Here is a 22,988-nt window from a genome sequence, read left to right on the forward strand (position 1 = left end):
TGAATTTTAAAATACATATGCTTTATTTACTAAAAAGTTTCATTTTTATAGTCAAGTAGAAAAGAAAATGAGAAAGGCAAAGAAGTTATATATAAAGAAATTACGCATAAGGAAACTATAGGAGTGGCCTCTAGGCCCTACTCTGGACCAGCTAAAGCTCAGGACTTCAGGTTATAACGTATCGGGTAAGGCCTCCCCCCCGGACCTCTGAGAGCCTCCGGCAGTGTCGTAAGATGTTCAATATCACATGAAACCGCTTGTCAGCTTTCAAAGCTGTGAACTCCTTTATGTCCGCTTCCACTATAAAATAATGACCTGAAAAATAAAGATATTCATGCTAATTTTCACGAGGACAACTTTCAAGATGAGTCTTTAATGAGGTTCAATGTGAATATGAATAACATTAATCATTTTTACTATCATTAGGCAACCAGAGTGAGAAGCAGTATTCCTGCTAAAATAATCATTATTCAACTGCAGTTGCACAACGTTTACGGTAGCATTTTAGAAATGTAGCTATCTGTTGGTATCTTCTGAACAGTAGTTCACTTTTCAAGAGGGAATATAGTGTAGTGGTTGAGAGAATGAAACCCCCCACAGCTCTGTCCCTTAACTGGCTGACCTTGGGCAAGTATCTTCAGTTCTCTTTGCCTAATCTGCAAAATGGGAATAAGGGTACACACCTTGTTAAGACGGAAGGACAAAAGCTCTCAGTATGCCATCTGGCACATGGTAAGTGCTACGTAAGCATGACCAACTCTTCTCATTTCTATTCTAATTCTGAAGACACTGGGTATAGTTTCATAATAGACTCTAAAGCCGTGCTCCTCAGCCTCAGAACTACAGGCACTTCTTTGCTGTGAAAGCTGTTGTACACTGCACTTTAACAGCACCTGTAGTCTCTAGATGCCAGTAGCACTCCCAACCCTGGTTGTAACCACCAAAAATACCTCCAGAGATGCCAAAAATGTTCCTAAGTGGGAAAACGGCTCCTGGCTGAGAACTACCTCTTTAGACTCAGAATTTTCTAGAATAAGTTGTTTCTCATAAGTTAGTTACACTCCAAACAGTTGACATGCACACACAGGTATGCTATCATATTTACCTTTGGTATCCTTTGTTTCTTCATCAATAAATCTGTGATATAGATTTCTGGCCACGGAATTCATAGACTTCTTTGGCTGATGCAGGATCTTATATTTACTAACTACTGCCTTATTGATTTCTTTAATTACATCATTAATTTGACAATAGGTTAAGCGGGATTTCATGTACCTGCAAATAAGTATATGATTAATTTTTTAAAAAATCATTATGCAAAATCATTTTCTCTGAAAAACATTAATGCTGATTTTATACAGTAGCAGTGATTAGAACTCTTTATACCAAAAAAAGTACATCAACTTCCAAATAAACCACACATCTCTCAATAGTTAAAAAATTAAAGAGACACCACAACATACCAGTTGCTTATCTTCCCTACTCATGTCTAGACACATTAATCTCCATTCTCTACCTACAGAACCAATATTACAATTTAAAATAAGATCTCAAATACTGATTCAAATGAACTGGTTAATTGCAAGCCAGAGGTTTATTTAAACATTTTTAAATGTTTGTGAGCAAGGGAAAGAAAAATTTCAATATTAACAAAATATATAACTCACACCACTCTAGTTTTCTGCAAACTTACCTGCTCTGAGAAAGAAAGAAAAGGGGAGGAGGAAGAGGAAGATGGGCAACAAAGGCCACTACAGAGATGGGAATTCCGATTAGGACAGAGAGCCGAATGCGCAGGAGAAGGTCTGGGAGTCGAAAGGCGGAGAGGAGCCAGGGCATAGCTCTGGGGTTCCACCCCATTGAGCACTGGTCTTTCTCTAAATCCACTCTTCCATTTCCCTCTTCCCCTTGCCGTGCTCCCTGTCACCTACAGTCTTAGAATATAAAAACAGGAGAACCTGATTTCTCCATACGCACCAAAACTAAAACCCAATGACCTGCCTCAATTTTTCCCTTCAAAAAACTGTGGATTCATTATGTGAAATGCTGCCCTTCTCTTCTCTCCAATGGGGCAGATTTCTTTCTTTTTTTTTAATGTTCATTTATTTTTGAGAGCAAGAGACAGAGCGCAGGTGGGGCAAGGGCAAAGAGAGAAGGAGACACAGAATCCAAAACAGGCTCCAGGCTCTGAGCGGTCAGCACAGAGCCTGACGCGGGGCTCGAACCCACAAACCACGAGATCACGACCTGAACCAAAGTTAGACCCTTAACCAACTGAGCCACCCAGGTGCCCCCAAGGGGGCAGATTTCTAACCAAACGTACGTAATATAAAATAATATATGAATATGTTTAAAGGAAAATGTTCATATTGATTAAAACACATTTTCATTATTCTCTTCTTTTCTAAATTCATTTTTGCCGTTGTTGTTTCTAACCACGATTCTCACAAACTATTGATCCCACAAACTATTCCCTCTCCCCAAAGAAATTCCTTTAAATCCTCTGAACTATCACCTTAATTTCCTCAATACTTATCCCCCTCCTCTGCCCATGTTCTCCACTTTTACTTCATCCTCAGAATTAGCTTTTTAACGATAAATAAATAAAAGCCTCATGCTTGGAATACATTCTTCCTTACCCCAATCGTCCAAGTTCTCTCATTCAATAAATATCCCCTCCCGTGAAAAATGAATACTCTGTGGCTAAAATGAACAAGTCAGGAGACAATAGATGCTGGTGAGAATGTGGAGAAACAGGCCCCCTCCTACACTGTTGGTGGGAATGTAAACTGGTGCAGCCCCTCTGGAAAACAGTGTGGAGGTTCCTCAAAAAATTAACAATAGAACTCCCCTATGACCCAGCAATAGCCCTGCTAGGAATTTACCCAAAGGACACAGGAGTGCAGACGCATGGGAGCACATGTACCCCAATGTTCACAGCAGCACTCTCAACAATAGCCAAATCATGGAAAGGGCCTAAATGTCCATCAACTGACAAATGGACCAAGAAGATGTGGTTTATATATACAGTGGGATACTACATGGCATGAGAAAGAATGGAATCTGGCCATTTGTAGCAATGTGGATGTAGCAGGGTGTTATGTTAAGTGAAATAAGAAGGACTGATACCATACGATTTCACTCATATGTGGAACAGGAGAAACTTAACAAACAGAGGACCATGGGGGAGGGGAAGGGGAAAAATAGTTAAGGAGAGGGAGGGAGGCAAACCATGAGAGACTCTTAAATACTGAGAACAAACTGAGAGTTGATGGGGGTGGGGGAGAGGGGAAAATGGGTGATGGGCATGAAGGAGGGCACTTGGGATGAGCACTGGGTGTTATATGGAAACTAACTTAACAATAAACTATAAAAGAAAAAAAATACAAAATAAAAATAAAAATGAATACTCTGCGGCACCTGGATGGCTCAGTCAGTTGAGCGTCTGACTATGGCTTAGGTCATGATCTCAAACTTTTTGAGTTCGAGCCCCACATTGGGCTCTGTGTTGACAGCATAGAGTCTGCTTGGATCTTCTGTTTCCTTCTCTCTCTGTCCCTCCCTTGCTCTCTCTCTCTCAAAAATAAACATTAAAAACAAAAAAATACTACGACTATTCTGATTTCCTTCCTTTATCTCTTCATGGAAGCAATTTTTAAAAACCCGTCTACCCCACTGTTCTCACAGACATTTGGTTTTCCATTTAGCTCAGCTAATGAGCAACAAAAATAACAACAAACTAAAAAATGAATAGCACCAAACAGAATTATCATGAAAATAAAGCGATCATAAAGAGAAATGACTGACAAAAAAATAGAAATTGAAGAGAACGGTCAGTCTCATTTTGATGACATATAATACAACTATTAACACCCAAGTTTACAAGAATAGGTAACAATGGCAAAATGCTCATGATAAAAAAGAAAGTAAACTGTATTTCCTGTATAAGTACATTGTTGTCATAATGATCAGGAGCAACCTATTACATACGTGAAATTAAATAAATATCCGGGTGGCAGAATTACAATGGAGTTATTTTCCTAACACGTATTATTTATATAATAGAAATGCAACAATATCAAGCCAAGACATTAAGCAAAGCCCTGGAGTTACAAGAGTTTAAAAACCTGGGTTAGCATGACGGGCTCTCCATTACTGTCTTCTGTAAAGAGCAAAGAAGACCTCCCACCAGGGACATTATCTGGTCTCACTTGCCCCTGTATTCTCCTCAGTGACCCATGGCCCAGAACGAGTGTGGGGCATAAGGTAAAAAACAAATGGAAAGCAAACACAACACTTGCCGTTCTAATTCTCAAACCCATACAACACACCTTCCTTAAAAGTACAGCAAAACTGAGGCTACTTCTAAAATGGAACTGAATAGAGGGGCCTTGGTGGCTCAGCCGGTTAGGCATCCAACTTCGGCTCAGGTCATGATCTCAGAGTTTGTGAGTTCGAGTCCCGCCTCAGGCTCTGTGCTGACAGCTTGGAGCCTGGAGCCTGCTTCCAATTCTGGGTCTCCCTCTCTCTCTGCTCTTCCCCTGCTCATGCTCTATCTCTCTCTCCTTCAAAAATAAATAATTAAAATGTAACTGGATAAATCTCTACCACAAAATGGTCCTGGAACTCAACAGACTGACCCATCACTAGGTCTCGCTATGAAAAGAGATCTGACAACTAAATAAAAAACATGATTTTAAGCATCTTCAAAAGACTTCCTGCATTTTCATAGCACAATGTTAAGACTATTTTAGAAAATATCAATATTTGAACACAGCAGACTATGAATATAATCAAGCTTTATGATTTAAACAATCATGTATGTTGACCATGAAAGAGTTGAATGTTAACATTTATCTTAAATACTTACGCTGGAATGCCATTAAACTCATCGGAAGTTATAAATGGCATTTCTTTAATACTTCTTTGTTCTTTTGGGGGCTTCTTTGTGGGTGCAGGTTCCTCAACTTTGACTGGTTCTTCAGGGTCAACATCTGACGCATTAACACTAAGGAACAGAGATGCACAGATGTACAAGTGATTATCAGAATTCCACAGAATACCAGCAAGTTTTCCCAACTGAAAATACTCAATAACAAATACAAGATTCATCTTGTGATAATTTTATAGTCATTTTTTGCTGCCCCTACTTCTATGTTCATGAAGATCTGAATAGTGAAGAGACCACTGAAAAATTAAGTTCCCAAATCTTCAGTAATAGAATTATATTTACATACCCAAAACATGGTACATGCAGTACATATGCCAGCCATCTTCACCAGTTATTCCTCTGGCTCCTCAAAGTCAGTATGTGCAAAGCTGAACTTAACCTCTCAACAGCTTCTCTTCCTGACTCCTTGTTTCTAGATGTAGAAGCATCAATCATCTCCTTCTATTTTTCTAATTTATCCCATTGGTTGCTGGTATCAGTCCCTGCCTGTTGCAGACTCATTTTAGTTGCAAGCCATGAGCATGGAACTCTTGGATTCAGTCCTGCCCAATTTTTGGAGTCAGTGAGAAGCCCAATATAGCTCCTACCCCACTAGCGAAGAGTCTAGAAATAGGCTGTAGCTTCTGGGTTATTTAGCTGCCAGGGAAGGAACAGAACCTTGTTTCCAGCAGCAAATGAAGCCATACTGGCTCGACAGCTCCAGAAAAGAAATGGGATACAGGAAAGAGTAGATCGAACCCAGGAGCCAGTGAAGGGAACCCCAAAAAAGACAGGGAAGTGAGGTCCCAAGATGACAGCAGGGCACCAGACACAGGGCAACCAGGCCTTACTGAGGTGGTATGACTGAGGATGGCCATGTTGGCGGCTGTCAAGGTGAAGCCTCCCAATGCTGTGCTCCCATCAACTTCAGTTAACATGAGACTTCACAGTGAGCCTGGCTGATTCTTCTCTGTACTTGTCTGTCTTCACCAGGTGCTAAGGAAGCTCGTGATTTCTCCTTCATGCCCTGCTGGGAGTATCAGCTGAAAAGAACCATTTCTACCTATGGAAAGGTTCTGCTTTGACCTTGGCTAAAAACTGAAACTAAGCCACAGTGAAGTCGGAAGAAGAAACCTCCTCCTATTCTCCGGGCCATATTCCTGCTGGATACCACCATCCAGCTCACACTACAATCCTGGCGAGTCTCCTATGATGGTCTCTAGTCCTAGCATCCATTCGTGACCTTGCCCATGACTTTCTTCTTGTAGGGAAATCACAGGGAACCCTGACCATGCCAGGCACTCTGCTGAGCTTTTCTTCTGGAGAACTCCAGCCATCAGCAGAAATGTGCCTCTTACCCTATACAGCGAGGCTCGTGCCTTCCTTTAAGTTTTTCTTTTCAAAGTTAAACAGTATGTTGTTTATGGAAACACACCCGTAAGAGTGATTATCATAAATGCCAGGATGACTACCTCTCTGACAGAGGAAGGGTCTGCAGGGGAAGAAGGGTTGTAAGGCACCAGGAATATCCTATTTCTTAATCTGACTGGTACATACACTGATGTTTGTTTATTACTCTAATTTGCACAAATAATGCTTTAGTCATTTTTCTGTGTGTATGTACATATATATATTTCAAAAGTTAAAAAATTTTAAGTTATCCACGGCATGGTTTTTATATACTTGGAACCCTGGAAGAAGAACCCAGAAGCCTAGAGAGGTGGGGGTGGTGGATCCCCCTGCAAAGGCAAAAAACACAGGAGCTCTCAAATCACACAGACCAGCAATGATGGGAGATGGCCTGGAGAGCCAGGCGATGAGAGTGGAAGAGAGGGCAGGGACAGACAAAATCCTGCGGAGACAGCAGCCTGGCTGAGGGCTGCAGAGAGCAAGACAGGCTGGAGGCACGGAGTTCCTCCGGCCCGGTGATGGGTGGGAGGCAGCAGGCATGACGGGTGGTTAACAAGGAACCAGTCGGAACCAGTCAGTTGAGTCTCAGACACACAGAGTTGAAAAGAATAGCTCATTTATCAAGCTCCCAGCAAGCAATTAAAACAGCAGAACCAGAGGTGACGTCAAGGCTGGAGCTGGACATCTGAGAGCATTAACAGTGGCGTAAGGTAAGTGTGAGCACCATTTAGCTTTAGGAGACACGCGTAATTTGAAGTAGGGCAAGCCAGTCAGACGCGGGATGACAAGGAAGCACTGTGGCAGAGCAGAAAAGAATTCCAGAAACAGACAGACAGCGAGATAATATCTGAAAAGAATCGGGGCTGAAGGGGGGATTTCTTGATGAGTTTCCTAAGTGTGGTAGTGATAGCAGCCCAGAGACCGGCGCAGGGGCTCTGCGGAAAAGGGGGGGTGGGGGCACAAGCACATACTGGGGGGGACCACACTGGGGACACAGGCTGGAGGGGGAAAGCAAAGCCAAGTGTTTGGTTCCTTTGGCTGTTTTTAAGATGGGACATTTATTAATCTTATTTTTACTCTAAACCAGTGGTTCTCAAGGGTCAGGGGAGAGACTGTCCCCCAGAGGACATATGGCAATGTCTGCAGACATTTCTCGTTGTCACAACGGGGCGGCGACGGTGAGGACGCCACTGACATGTAGTTGGTAGGTAGAGATCAGGGATGCTACTAAACATCACTGTCCTCAAAATAAAGAATTATCTAAATCAAGAAGGTAACAGGGCCAAGGTTGACAAACTCTGCTCTAAGGGAAAGAAATGAGAAAAAGTAGGGAAAGAGGGGTGACATCGTCCAGAGGCAGCAGGGTAAGACTGGGGCAGACAAAGAGAAACACTATTTCTACTGTAAGTGACAACACTAACACTAACATAATCACTAACAAACTCACAAGTACACGAAAACACAAAAAAGAGCCGAGGTGTTTAAAAGTTTTATACACGCAGATAGCAAGAATAATTACAAACACTTACAAGTTCTGGCTTACTGTTACTTGAGGCAAATGGGGAGGAATGTTTTCTTTGAGATGTTCCACATCTTTATAATCCTCTTCGAGAGATTCACAGAGTTCCTAGAATTTAAAAAAGGTCCCCAATGAGCGGCTATCCTGCCTGAGTGTGTTTTAAGACATTATAAAGAGCACAAAAGACTCAACCACAATCACAATGACTGGGAGTATTAAGAACGCAGAAGAGGGGCGCCTGGGTGGCTTAGTCGGTTAAGCGTCCGACTTTCGCTTAGGTCATGATCTCGCGGTTCGTGGGTTCGAGCCCCGCGTCGGGCTCTGTGCTGACTGCCGGCTCAGAGCCTGAAGCCTGTTTCGGAGTCTGTATCTCCCTCTCTCTCTGACCCTCCCCTGTTCACACTGTCTCTCTCTCTCTCTCCTAGAAATAAATAAAAAATATTAAAAAAAAAAAAAAAGAACGCAGAAGATGGAGAAGGGCACCGGCCACAACCGTATTTTTTTCACTGCGGCAATACATTTTTTAAGACGACTCTGGTCTCTAGATCTGTTTTTGGATAGCAACATAATATCTTTCTCTACTGGATTTTTTTTTCCAGAGAATAACTGCTATAATCACATTACAACAGCTAGGGTTGACATTTAACTTCAAGCTTGGCAAGCAACTAAAAAATGCATGAAGGATTTATGTTTGTCATTCCAGTAAATTGCTTCTGTTGACTTAACAAGCACTCCCCAGTGTGAGCTGTGCAGCACCATCAGGGTGACAATGCACGCCTGGAACGTACATGCAAGAAGCTACGTGGAACGACTTCCACAGCTGGCCTACACAATTCTCTAGCTTCATGGAAATTTCCACTGGGTCATGATCACATGGTTTTGTTCTGTGTCATCTTTATTTTACCTTTCACTAGAACTTGAGGCTATGAACTCATGCAAATGTGGTAAGAAAACTACTCTGTGCCTTTGGAGACCTGTCATCTGATCCTCAATCATAATATGAACAAAAATTCTATGCAGACTTCACTTCTAAACTTAACATTCCCTAGGCACACACTTAACTCTGGGTACTTCTAGGCAGATTAGAACTGAAACCAATATTGCCTTCTGTTTTGAATTTGCAGGACACCTTTCTTTCAAAGAGCCAAATGATGCTCACAGTCACTAATGTCATTTCAACTAATAGGATAGGTATATTCATGCCCATTCTTATGAAAAATCTTCACAGATCTTAAGGATTATGAGGCTGAAAGGGTCCGTAGAGGCCACCTTGTTCACTCCCACTGAACACCTCAATGGCTCTCAAAGCTTGAGGCAACGATGGACAGACTGAGTATTTTCCCAGAAGTACACTAGCACTTTACTAGCTTCATCAATTAGAAAGCTCATTTGGGGGGCGCCTGGGTGGCTTAGTCGGTTAAGCGTCCAACTTTCGCTTAGGTCATGATCTCGCGGTTTGTGGGTTCAAGCCCCACGTCGGGCTCTGTGCTGACTGCCAGCTCAGAGCCTGGAGCCTGTTTCAGAGTCTGTGACTCCCTCTCTCTCTGACTTTCCCCTGCTCACGCTGTCTCTCTCTCTCTCTCCTAGAAATAAATAAAAAACATGAAAAAATTTTTAAAAAAAATTAAAAAAAAAAAGAAAGCTCATTTGAAACAAAATGGTGTGCGAATACGGCTCAAGCTTTTTTTTGAGAATCCTTATATTTTATAGAACAGAAAAATGCAGAATGGAAGGAACCTAAGAAATAGTTAAGTATGACTAATTAATTTCCACATGAGGCCCCCAAGACCCCAAAAGGTAAGACGGCTTTCTCAGGGTGGCAGAGGGTGCTCTGGGCATCCAGAGTGAGAATCCGCATGTCCTCACCCCAGGCCAGGTACTCCTTCCACACCATTCTGCCAGATCGTTTGTTTCAATTAAACCTACCAAGAATTATTTGGGAAATCTTCCTTTTTAGTAAAGTTCAATTTCATTGGCTACCAGTGCGAAGAAAGAAACGCCTGTGGATCTCCGGAGTCCTTTATATGAATATAATGCAGACGGCACTCTACCATTAATAATAATTTACAAAGCTAAGAACCTTTTAGAGTAGCCTTCAGAATTCCCTGGGGATTAGGGAATTTATTGCCCTTTTGTTTCTTTACTGAAAAAACATTACCTTGAGTGAATGGTTGGTTTGTTCTTGATACTGAATTTCCAATTCCAATTTATTTAGAAGTTCATTTACTACAATGATCTCATCTCCTATTTTATCTAATGTAGTCTTCAAGGTAGGTTCCTGACCTATTAATAAACAAAGATAAAATGGCAAATAAAACATAGAAAACAATGAACATAACTGTACTCTTTAACTCAATTGTACCCAATTAAACTCTTGGATCAGAGCTTTACTTTAGATACAGATGGTTAGGGGAAGAGAAAGGACTTGTTTCAGCCCTAGGACCTGTCTCCATGGATAATCTTAAGAACTTTCTAAGCAACTGGTGTTTCTTATTGAGACAGAGAGAGACAAAGAGTGTGAGCAGGGGAGGGGCAGAAAGGGAGACAGAATCTGAAGTAGGCTCCAGGCTCTGAGCTGTCAGCACAGAGCTGGAGATGGGGCTCAAACTCACGAACCGCGAGATCATGACCTGAGCCAAAGTTGGACACTTAACCGACTGAATGATTCAGGTGCCCCATCATTTCTAAGTAACTGGAAGAGAAGGAAGGGAGAGGTAAAGTGTCCCCTGAGTCTTTTGTTTCTGGCAAATTCCTCCACTATAATAAAAGGCCTAGAAATGCTAGATAAAAGAGACACCATTTTACATGAATAGCTGAGCTTTCATGAGAATAAGGTAAATCCCCAAGGGCTTCAACATGAAGACAGATGCACAGACTAGGCAGTGTGAGTGAGTCAATATCGCAGCAGCCCTGATTGGGGGTGCAGAGGAACCTGGTAAGAGGAGGTTGCCAGTCAAGGCTTTGGGACTTCAAAGCACAGGATGTTAGAAGTCAGAATCCCAAATGAGGCTTCTTCATGGGATATATCTTCAGTGAAAGTATAAACCTCAGAATTCTAATCACTGACCAGGGAGAGAAGCTTATGATATGGACTGGCCCTTAGGGGTATGTGGAAGTTGGAGGTGAGTTTCTCTTCAGAATTTGTAATAGTGGCTTGGGATTCACTTGGGTTTAAAATTCATATTTACACTATCCACACTATTCACTAAGCAGAAAAAGTAATATATTAAGTCACAGGCCAGTAATCAGTCTGGGGTATTTGAAAGGAACAAACACCAGACATCTGTAAAGTAGCATGCTCTCATATTCCTAACCCCACCTCCTGGCACCTTTCTCTAGCTCTGTAGATTTGAGGATGGGAAAGCCAGAGTCTCCTCCTCCCTAGAAATAAAAGCAATCCAAAAAAAATTTTTTAATAGATCAAAAGCACAAAAGAAAAACTATTCTCATAATCAAATCTTTCCATTTTATTTCTAGTGACCAATGAAATACACATAAACCAAAGTATAATTAGAGAGGCAGGAAAAAAATAAACAAAAGTATAATTTGACCCTATCTGTAGATTATGGAAGCAGAAGAGTGAAACAGCCAGAAGGTCCAAAGCCTAAAGTTAGAGACACCAGTACCTACCTCCTCAAGATTACTATGAAGATAAGTGAAAAAGTACATGTAAGATGAGTCTGAACACTGTGCCTGGAACCTAGTAAAACATTCAGTAAACGCTAACTCCTACTGATCATCATAGTGACAAGCAACATATAATTCTATTTATAGAGCAATGTTAATAGAATTTGACAGGTTTGTAACAACTAAAAGAAATTAATAAGTAAATCAGAGTACTGATGTCTCTATCAAGATTAATTTCAGGGGGTTAAATAACTAGTTCCGATACACTGGTATCTCCACTAACTTTTAGTTACCTAAATTTTAGGGCCTTGTCTACTGATTTGTAGAAATATAATCAACAAGCGAATACACTACTTTTGATAGTAGTAATCTAGTATATTACAGCAGCCAAAAACTGAGTGGCAAACAAATTACTGGGTTCTAGTAAATAAGCCATGGAACCAAACAGTCAAATTATCCTTCCCACATGCACATGATGTGACCCAATGTGTACTAATCTAATAGGTCACATTGCTTCAGCCAGGACTCATGTGTTGGTGGGGTCATTTGAACTCAAGGTTTAATAGTTTCACAGATCTCCAAATTGTATATGTTTATTCCACAGTAATCATTCCCCTAGAAAGAGATTCTACACAAGGCTAGTTATTAAAATTCTAGACATCCCGGCACACCTGGTTGGCTCAGTCGGTTAAGCATCTGACTTTGGCTCAGGTGGTGATCTCACAGTTCATGAGTTCGAGCCCTGTGTAGGGCTCTGACAGCTCAGAACTTGGAGCCTGCTGGGGCGCCTGGGTGGCTTAGTCGGTTAAGCGTCCGACTTTCGCTTAGGTCATGATCTCGCGGTTTGTGGGTTCGAGCCCTACGTCGGGCTCTGTGCTGACTGCCGTCTCAGAGCCTGGAGCCTATTTCAGAGTCTGTATCTCCCTCTCTCTCTGACCCTCCCCTGCTCACGCTGTCTCTCTCTCTCTCTCTCAAAAAGTTTTAAAAAAAATAATAAAAAATAAATAAAATTCTAGACATCCTTTTTAGGTTTTTCAATAAAAGTGTCACAGAAGTAGAAAGAATATTAGCCTGGGGATGAAGGTACAAAACTGTAGTTCCAACCAGCTACCCATGAGCTAGGGGACCAGGCAAGTCACTTGACTTCTGAGAGTCATGTGTGAAATGAGGGAACTGGAGATGAACCCATACTCCCTACACCTTTAACTTTCTACAGAGTATGTGAGTGCCATAAACTGTATAATAAATAATGCTCCTTTCTTAGGGGTTCTCAAAAAGAGAACCTCAGTTAAGTGACCAACTCTTGATTTTGGCTCAGGTTATGATCTCATGGTCCTAAGACTTAGCCCTGAGTCAGGCTCCGCGCTGATTTGGAGCCTGCTTAAGATTCTCTCTCTCTCTCTCTCTCTCTCTCTGATCTGGAGCCTGCTTAAGATTCTCTCTCTCAATCTCCCTCAAAAAAGAAACAAACAAAGCAAAACAAAACAAAAACAAAACACACACACACAAACCGAACAAGCAGTTTAAATTATCAATCCACAGTACAAACTACGGATTTGTTTGTACAACGGAAAAGTTCACCACGATGGTCCCAGCAGATAGTATTCTGCCAACACTGAACACCTTCCCAGAGTGGACTGGAGAGCTCATGATTTTTGTAAACAACATGGTCCCAGACTTGACAAAGATCACCTATTTCTTTGCACTGTCCCTGCCACGTCTTCTTTCAGCACTTCAAAACATTCTGGAAGATGCTTGCAACCTCCAAGTTTCCTGACCTTAAAAACCTGGACATTTTCAATCATTTCCTAGTCATACATACTGATAAGCTTTCTCTGAAGCAGGTTGTGAGATGGGTTATGGGCTATTTCTACCTCTATGGGTCTCTTCCACTTCTATTTTTCTCCCTTACCTTTCAGTATCTCTGTTTAGCTTTAGAACCACATATGCCCCATGACCTTCAAATCTTACTATTGTGCCTTGTGTATCTCAAAAAAAATAAACAATTAAGTCTAATTAATATGCAGTTCATGGTTCAATATAATTGGCATTTTGGTACTCTGCAATATTCAAAATATTAATGTTGGAGTGCTTCACAAAACCACTACTCAAAAAACCGCTTACCTTTCACTTAACCAGGTAGGTATAAAATATTGAAAATGGAACATTAAAATGCATTGTGTCTGTATAACGTCAGCGGAATCTGTTCTACTTACCACAGTTTCTTAAAGACAGCATTCTTTTAATATTGCCAATCTTTTCGTTAATATGAGAGCATAACTGTTCCAGGTCTGAGGAGGCCATCCTTTAAGCCTCTGAAGAAACAAATAAACAACACATTTACCAAAAAAATAGGCCAAATTTCTGTTCACTTCCAAAATCCAATAATGGCAAATACCCAAGAACTCACATCTCCTTGAAAAGAAAGTACAAAAACTCAATTTCTTTTAATTTTCCAAAATTCAGTTTCTAACCAAAGTCCAGTACCTCTCTCTGAGCCTTCTGTAATCAGCGCACCCCAAACCAAGGTACAGGGAATTTAGGGGGACAAATGTCCTATTTATAAAGACAACGTTGATCTTTTCTTTAAAGATGCAAAGTACACATGCATTTTAAGAAAAAAACACAGTTGAGTGCACAGAAACAGGTCCAAGTAAGCATTTCTTCCATGCTGCGGGGGGTCCGGCGCTTTACGGTTTGGAGTCGATAAAGAGGCAGAGGGAAGGGAAGGAAGGGAGTCAGTTAATCATTCACTCCCGAGGGTAGGACAGAGGCTCGAAAGCATCCACTCCAGCTACCCGAGCGGTGGAAGGACAAGGCCGGCTCCCCGGCTCCGCCCGGCTGCCCCGCCCCCGCACCCCGCCCGCCCCCCCCTGCCCCAGCAATACCTTCCGCCTGCTCCCGAGGCCGCGGCCCCCGACACCAACCTCGCTCGGGTCCGGGAGCAAAGCACCACTCGCTGTGGAATTAAGAGCCGCGGAGCCCCGAGTCTCTGCCGGAAGCCCAAGATCGCGAGACGCGACTCTGGGAGCGAAATTCAAAGTGCCCGCCTGGATTCGGCGCCGCGCAGGCGCACCTCGGCGCTCCCGGAACGCCTGTTTAGCAACTGTTCGAGTTCCGGCGCCTTCCGCGGNTGCAGGCGATCCGGAATGATCCCAGGCAGTCACGTCACCTTGTTTTGGCCGCCGCCCAGCCAGGGGCCGCGGACTCTAACAGTGAGTCTCCAAGTTGGCTGCGCGTTAGAATCACCAGGGGGCAGCTTTTACAAATTCCAATCCCATTGAAATCAGGCACTCTGGAAGTCGGGCCTGCGGCTTGATATTTTAAAAAGCACTCCGGATAACTCCAAAAAGCACCCAAGTGTGTGAACTTAGAGACTGGGCGACTACAAATTTAAAATTAAAAAGGTTGGGGCGCCTGGGTGGCTCAGTCGGTTAAGCGTCTGACTCGCTCAGGTCATGATCTCGCGGTTCGTGGGTTCGAGCCCCGCGTCGGGCTCTGTGCTGACAGCTCAGAGCCTGGAACCTGCTTCTGATTCTGTGTCTCCCTCTCTCTCTGACCCTCCCCTGCTCATGCTTTGTTTCTCTCTGTCTCAATAATAAATATTTAAAAACATTAAAAAAATAAAAATTAAATTAAAAAGGTTAATTATCCCTGTCGAAATAAAAGGGAAAGTAACCCCGAGCTGGTGTGGCATCTCCACAGTCGTCAACGATCCAGATTCCTTCTAACTTTTGGCACCATCATCCGTAGCATCATGCATTCTGGCCTTCAGGCTGCCTGTAAGCAAGATGACCCTGACACTCCCTTCCTCAGGTATTGGTCTAAGGTAGCAGAAGAGACAAGGGTAACGTTTATGGAACCCACACCCAGTGGCTTCTATCTGCTTTTCACAGGTGATTCACATCTGCAAGCAAGACTGGAAGAAAAAAAATCATTAAAAATATATTTTTTTTAATTTAGACCGTTGTATTGCATCCTCCACCATGTAGGGATTCTGCTTGTAAAGGAGAAGGAGAGTGTAGATTCTGGGTAGGCACGTAGCAGCCTTGACCATTTCTACTTATTACTTTAAAAAAATCTCTTATGGAAAATTTCAAACTTATAAAGTTAGAATATAAGATAATGAAGCCCATGGTCAACCCATCGCCCCAGCTTCAACCATTATTAACTTATCCCAAATTTTGTTTCATCTGTACCTCCTGTCCTCTTACCTTTTACCTACTGGAATATTTTGTTTATTTTTTATTATTATTTTCTTTTTAGAGAGAGAGAGAGAGCGAGCATGCAAATGGGAAAGAGGAACAGTGGGAGAGACGAAGAGAGATAGAGAGAATCCCAAGCAGGCTCCACGCTCAGCGAAAAGTCCTACTAGGGACTCAATCCCATAACCCTGGACTCATTGAGCCAAAATCTAGAGTTGGAAGCTCAGCTAACTGAGCCACCCAGGGGCCCCTGGAATATTTTGAAGCAAATCTCAAATATTGCATCTTTCCATCCAAAATCATTTACATATTTATCTCCTAAAGATAGAAACTCTTTAAAAATGTGGCTTAGTCGGTTAAGCAACCGACTTTCGCTTAGGTCATGATCTTGCGGTTCGTGGGTTCAAGCCCCACGTTGGGCTCTGTGCTGACTGCCAGCTCAGAGCCCGGAGCCTGTTTCAGAGTCTGTGTCTCCCTCTCTCCCTGACCCTCCCCTGCTCACGCTGTCTCTCTCTCTCTCCTAGAAATAAATAAATAAATAAAAATATTAAAAATTACCATGTTAGCATTATCACATCTAAGTATTTTAACAATTATTTCTGAATACCAAACACCCAATGTTCAATTTCCCTGATTGTATCATTATTTATTGTTAAACTATTGGTTTGTTTGAATTAGAATCCAAACAAGAGTTACACAATGTTATCTGGTTGATACATTTTTAATGTTTCTCTTAATTTTGACGTACCTACTTATCTAAAGCCAAAACTCATTTAACAGGAACAAAGCCTTTCACTGTGGGAAACAATGTAAGGCCTCAAACGTCAGTATTCCAAGAAAAATAACACAGTAACACAAATTCACCCTGTAGCATCAAGGACAAACATTATCAGATCGTTTCCCATGAGAAAATAATAGGAAGATGAAAGCATAAAGGCACTGAATATGAGAGGAGAAGGGGGAAATGTGGAAAAAATATAGAAATGAGTAACTGGATGACACTGTCTATTTCATATTTCTTTCTAGGACAGGATTATTTACCAAGACTTCAAATACAATGACAGATACTCAATCCAAACTGGCTTAAGCAAGAAAAATAGGTTTCATTTGGCTTATAAAACAGTAAAGGGTACATGTGTAGGTCTTTTATTATAGCTGGACCCAGAAATTCAAACATCCTATTAAAGAACCACCTCCATCTCTCAGTTCTGCGTTCCTTTGTGCTTATTCCATTCCCACGCAGCCTTTACCCTCTGGTGACCGCTAATAGCTCTAGACTCAGACTCTAATAGGTTAGCAGTTCTTGCTTTCCTAAGGAATCTAGCAAAATGATTGGCCCAATTTGGGTCATCTGCCCAGTTTTAAACTAACCAGCCTGTTTAGGGGGGTAGAATGGTCATGTCGGCTACACATCCTGGAGCTGGGTGTTAGGATAATCCTACCCAAAAACACAGGGTCTGGGAGTAGAACAGAAGTGGTTTCTGGGATGTTATTTAACAGAGAAGGATAAGGAAATTGGGAGGGGTTATTTTGAACAAAAGTTTGTTGGAGAAAAGCAAGAGTTTCTCATTGGCTGAACTGCAGGGGGGAATTGATTTCTTGTAGGGTAATGCAATGTACATCTTTCTCTGTTGGGGCCTATAATTGATGATTCCTTCCTGCTGGTGATTCTTCTGCTGGGGTCTATAATTGACAATTCTTCTTGTAATTGGCATGGAATGGCAAGACTCCTTCTAGCCTCCTGATTCCATGTTAGAGAGGTTTCCCTTTATTTTTATATGAGCAAGATAGAAGAAATTGCTGGACTGGTTCTTGCAACAAATATAAGCAGGAGTAAAAGCAATGTGAACTCTAGTCTTCAGGGAAAAACAATAATAACATCAAAAAAACTTTTATTGGGTACTTAGTCTAATTCAGCCATTTTACGTGTATTATCCTGTTTAATCTTTGTAATAAACTTGTGAATACTTACAATTATGATCTGTACTTTACAGCTGAGGAACAGATGAGGAACTGAGGATTATAATCAAGTAACGCACAAGTCAGTATCTCAGAGCCTGTCCTCTTTCGATGAAGCTCTGTTGCCTCTCAGATGCAAGGGGTCTTTCCTTTACTCCCATGTTTTATGTTTCTGAACCTAAAGACTTCCATCATTATTTCAGTCCCTCATGGCACGCCTATCCCACAAGTGCAATTCTGGATTATTTATGAATTCTAAGTGTTTGATACCCAACTGACTTTGACAGAAACCACTTTTCTTTGTACTTTGCATACTTTCTTTCTGTCCTTTTCTTGCAGATAGGGGTCAAGTTTATTTCTGGATGTCCCCAAGTCAGAATCACCCAAGATCCTCATTGTAGAATAAAGATCAAATATCTCTTTAAGCAATAAGACTCTGCACTTCTGGGAAGCTGGGAAAGTATTTAACCCTCTGGTTTTGACGGTGGATAGTGACCAATAAGTTTGGGGACAGCTTCATATCTCTCCTTCCTGAAGAGGGAAAGCTCTCAATGTAATAGATGGGGTGCATTCTGAGATGCCTCACTGAGCAGGGGTAGGTCTGACCCTTTGGGGAGTTTTAACATTCAAGACAGATTGTGTTTTTACATTTCCTACTAAACTACGCTCCTTTATCTTATTCTTAAAAGCCGTTTTTTCCAACTGACAACATTAAAATCCAAGGCACATATTCATAATACAGTCCTCACGAGGGCCATTTCTCAATTCTCACTGCCTGTCATAGCAGCTGAGGCGAATCAGCCCAGAAAATCAAACTCCTCGCTTTTATAGTGTTTCATACCCTAAAATGATTTATGCCTCTTGCTGGAATTTTTTGGTTTTGTTTGGTTGGTTGGCTGAGGGGTTTTTCTTTCTTTCTTTTTTCTTCTTTTTCTTTTTTTGTAACTAGAGAGGAGAAAGAAAAAAACTTATACTTTTCCCCTAGTGTTCTCTCCTCATTTTATGAAGTCTTTATCCAGAGTGTGCTTTTTTTAGTGTTATAGTTAGAGCCCCAATTTCTGCACCACCAGAGTGCATTTAATAAAGACTCAGGGGTATGTAGTATGATTAGAGGCAGGAAAGGAAAGTCACCAGCATGAAAACTACACACATGCTTCTCTCTCTGATGTCCAGAATTCCACCCATTAGTGAGANGTCATTAACTAGCTCTGTGAACTTAAGGAGTAGATGACTTCTGATATGATGCCTAACTCAATGCATTAAGGTTTTTCCCTTTTGAGAAGTATTTCCTGCAGTGCCTGGGTGGCTCAGCCAGTTAAATACTCTACTCTTGGTTTCAGCTCAGGTCATGACCTCATGGTCATGGGATCGAGCCCTGAGTCTAGCTCTGCACTGGGCATGGAGCCTACTTAAAATTTTCTCTCTCCTTCTTCCTCTGCCTCTCTCCACTCGCATACATGTGTTCTTTCTCTCTCTCAAAAAGAAAAAAAAAGGAATTCCCTCTTCCTGTGACCTGCTTTTAAATATAAACATCACTGGGTGGAGAGTGACTTTTAAGTTAAAAGGGAGAATGAAGACTGTCCCACAGATTTTTCCTTTCCCTACATCTTAACAAATGTCCCCCAAATAAGTTTTTTTAAATCCTTTCCTCCCTGAAAAAAATCATTAATAATTGGCAATAAACAGATAATCTAAGGTAATAAACTTCGAAAACTGATGTCAAGGAGGGAAGCAGAAGATTCTGGAGCAGAGGGGAGAGGCAGAAGCCTGGTTCCTAACCACACCACCACCCTGAAATCATATTGGGGAAACCCACACAGCTAAGAATTGAAGGAAACCTGAAGATTACCAACTGAAGAATAGCCTTTCTTTTCCCCCTGTTCTTCTTGGCAATCACCCCGTCTCTAATTGAGTCCAGTTTCCCATTGGGAAATGACCTAAAGGTTGAGAGTATTCCTCAAAGGGAGGCACTACTCATTGAAATTGTGAAAATCAGAACAGCAGTTCGGTGCATTTAACAGTGAAAATGAAAAAGTGGGGGGAGGAAAGGAAGGAGGAAATCATGCAAAGAATGATAAAGAAAATGATCTACAGGAATACACAAAGGAATAGCAAGAAATTTTATATCTATGTGAATTGTATGTATATTAATTAAAAATAAGACTTCATCAAGAAGAGAGTAAACAGAAACAAAAGAGAGAGATAAAAAGGAGAGCATCAGACTAAAAAATATAAATTGACAGGCACCTGGGTGGGTCACTTTGTTAAGTGCCTGACTTTGGTTCAGGTCACGATCTCATGGTTAGTGAATTCAAGCCCCACATCTGGCTCAGTTCTGACAACTCAGAGCCTGGATCCTGCTTCGGATTTTGTGTCTCCCTCTCTCTCTGTGCCTCCCCTGTTTGTGTGCTCTCTCTCTCTCTCAAATAAACAAATAAACTTAAAATACACACACACACACACACACACATATATATACATACATACATATATATATGGAAGGGACACCTGGGTGGCTAAGTCGGTTAAGGAACCAACTCTTGATTTAGGCTCAGGTCATGATCTCACACAAGTGGAACTGAGCCCCTGTCAGGCTTTGCCCTGATCATGGAACCTGCTTGGGATTCTTTCTCTCCCTCTCCCTTTGCCTCTCCCTTGCTCTCTAAATAAAAAATATATGTATATACATATAAATTGAAGGGCCAAAAACACCACCACAGAATTAATGCACTGAATTACAAACAGCAAGGAATAGAAGAGACACCTTTGAAAATCAAGTTAAGAGAAAAGCTTAAGGTGATCAGAGGACAGGCAGTTGAAAAAAAAAAAGAAAACAGAGAGAAGCTCACAGAAACAGTAGAAATGATCCAACGTGAGCATAATTTGTGTCCTAAATACAAAACGACCCCCACAATGGGCCAGAAGATTTAATAAAGGTGATTACTCAAGAAAAAAAATTGAGCATCTAGGTGGAGATGCACACTGCATTCCAGGAAAATTTATTAAGGGACATTTTACAACTATAAATACCCAAGTTAAGTTATTCAACTTTAAGGATAAAGAAAGACTACTCCAAGCATACAGGTGAAAAGCAAATTGACTACAAGAAAGAAAAAAGAATCAGGCTGGCTGGCCTCCAACAGTGATATAGTAACATCCTCTCCCCAACTTTTTTTTTTAATTTCAACCATACATAAAAATGGAAAGAGTTGAACAACAAGCACTCATCTACCCTTCACTGAAATTCTTCAAATTTAAACATTTTGCAGTTGTTTCCTTCCTATTTATCTGTATATACATAGTGGTGGTTTTAAAATTCCACAAATATGGAGTCTGCTTCGGATTCTGTGTCTTCCTCTCTCTCCCCTTCACCCACTTGTGCGCTGTCTCTCTGTCTCTCAAAAATAAAAAAACACTAAAAAAATGTTTTAACTCCACAAATATCATAGTGTATTGCAAATACTAGGGAAACCACTAATTTTTTTTATAAAAGAAGTATAATTCTTTACTAATAAAAAATGCTCAGGGTGCCTGGGTAGCTCAGTCCGGTAAGTGTCTGACATTTGATTTCGGCTCAGGTTATGATCTCACAGTTCATGAAATCAAGGCTTGCATCAGGCTCTGTGCTGCCAGTGCCAGAGTCTGCTTGGGATTCTCTCTTTCCCTCTCTCTCTGCCCCTTCCTCGCTTTCTCTCCCTCTCTCTCTCTGTCTCTCTCTCTCTGTCTCTCAAAATAAATAAATAAACTTAAAAAAAACATGCTCAACTAAACTCAAAGAAAGGAGAAGAAGAAGCCTCTGGCAACAAGTAGAAAATACAAGCATGCTTGATATTAACCCAAATATATGAATAGTCACTTTATTTTTTTTTGAGTATAGCTTTTTAAAAAATATTTTTGGTCTTATTTAAATCCAGCTTAGTTAACATACAGTGTAATAATGATTTTAGGAGTAGAATTTAGTGATTCATCATTTACATATAACACTCAGTGCTCACTCAGTGCTCAATAATCCCTTTAAATGTGAATGGGTCTAATGACACCAATTAAAAGACGGTGATTGTTAGAGTGGATAAAAAAAAAAAAGTAAGACCCACCAAAAGTTGTCTACAAGAAAACCACTTTAAATATACAGAATCCAATAAAAGGCATGGAGGGGCGCCTGGGTGACTCAGTCAGTTAGGCATCCAATCTCAGCTCAGGTCATGACCTCGCGGTTCGTGGGTTCGAGCCCCGCGTCAGGCTCTGTGCTGACCGCTCAGAGCTTCGAGCCTGTCTTCAGATTCTGTGACTCCCTCTCTCTCTGACCCTCCCCTGCTCATGCTGTCTCTCTCTCTCTCTCTCTCAAAAATTAAGAAAACACTTAAAAACAACAACAACAACTAAAGGCATGGAGAAAGATAACAATGACAATGCTAATCAAAAGAAAACTAAGGTAGTTTTTTTTTTTTTTTTTGGACAAAGTAGACTTCAGAACAAGGAAAATTATCAGGGACAAAAGGAGACACTACAGAATAATAGAGGGGTCAGGCTCCAAGAGGTCATACATTCTTAAACATGTATGCACCTAACAACAGAGCATCATAATACGTGAGGCAAAACCTGATAGAAATAAAAGAAAAATAGACAAATGCACTATTACAGTTGGAGATCCAACATCCGCCTATCAATAACTAATAGATCAAGCAGGCAGAAAAATCGTTTACGATATAGCTTGACAGAACAACACTATAAACTGATCTAATTTACATTTACGGAATATTCTATTAAACAACAGCAAAATACATATTCTCCTCAAGCTTGCATACAAGTAATACGAGGTATATTTTTAGACTATAATGGAATTAAACTCTTAAAAGTCATATCTTCAAATAGAGTCACATTGTTCAGTTAGGGCTTTAATATATGAATTTTGAAGGGACACGACTCACTAAATTGTAGAAACACACACATTTTCAACTATGAGAGGCTGACTTATTACGTCTCTGGCTTCTGGAGTCTAGCATTTTAATGCAACAGAATGCGTACATGTAATAAAAGAAAAAGGTGAGAAATTCAGCTGCCGATTAAGGATAAGGGGCAAGGACACAAATGAAAAACCTACTTAATATTTTTTCAATAATAATAAGAAGAAAATATTTCTGTCTTTTACCTCACATATTCTAGGGGATGGTTGTTGCACTTGGGGGCATGTAATGTCCAACCCAAACAATAACAAGGTATAAATAACCCCTTGAATCCTGACCAACTGTGGGATGCTGACCTCAAGAGAGACTCGGCGCTGACTAGAAATTGGAGCACTAGTTTCTACTAAAAGAAAAGGAAGAAGAGATGTATTAAT

At 41.1% G+C, this 22,988-nt stretch overlaps 1 protein-coding gene and 1 pseudogene across 2 annotated transcripts; one reads left to right on the top strand and one right to left on the bottom strand.

The window, feature by feature from the left end:
- Positions 1–14,509, bottom strand: SKA1 (spindle and kinetochore associated complex subunit 1). Of its 2 annotated transcripts, none has more exons than XM_077777626.1 (7): positions 14,414–14,509; positions 13,703–13,801; positions 10,018–10,142; positions 7,870–7,967; positions 4,871–5,008; positions 1,106–1,275; positions 1–315 (listed from the first exon to the last, which is right to left on the bottom strand). In XM_077777626.1, the coding sequence occupies exons 2-7, from the start codon at positions 13,788–13,790 to the stop codon at positions 167–169; spliced, it is 768 nt and encodes a 255-aa protein (XP_077633752.1). In that variant the 5' UTR covers positions 13,791–13,801; positions 14,414–14,509; the 3' UTR covers positions 1–166. The 2 variants fall into 2 exon arrangements, with proteins under 2 accessions (XP_077633752.1, XP_077633751.1); XM_077777625.1 differs by having other exon boundaries at positions 14,375–14,509.
- The window catches only part of LOC144242598 (putative RNA polymerase II nuclear localization protein SLC7A6OS pseudogene), a 15,870-nt pseudogene continuing 6,973 nt past the window's right edge, over positions 14,092–22,988 (top strand).

This window comes from Crocuta crocuta, unplaced genomic scaffold (assembly GCF_008692635.1).
Source record: "Crocuta crocuta isolate KB4526 unplaced genomic scaffold, BGI_CrCroc_1.0 scaffold36, whole genome shotgun sequence".
Classification (NCBI taxonomy): domain Eukaryota; kingdom Metazoa; phylum Chordata; class Mammalia; order Carnivora; family Hyaenidae; genus Crocuta; species Crocuta crocuta.

Bases quoted from the DNA above. Each gene is read 5' to 3' on its own strand.
- SKA1 (XM_077777626.1), bottom strand. From the start codon at position 13,790: ATGGCCTCCTCAGACCTGGAACAGTTATGCTCTCATATTAACGAAAAG. The intron at 10,143-13,702 runs GTAAGTAGAACA...GTTTATTAATAG, and splicing joins GCTGTCTTTAAGAAACTGTG to GTCAGGAACCTACCTTGAAG. The intron at 7,968-10,017 runs GTAATGTTTTTT...TTTAAATTCTAG, and splicing joins AAACCAACCATTCACTCAAG to GAACTCTGTGAATCTCTCGA.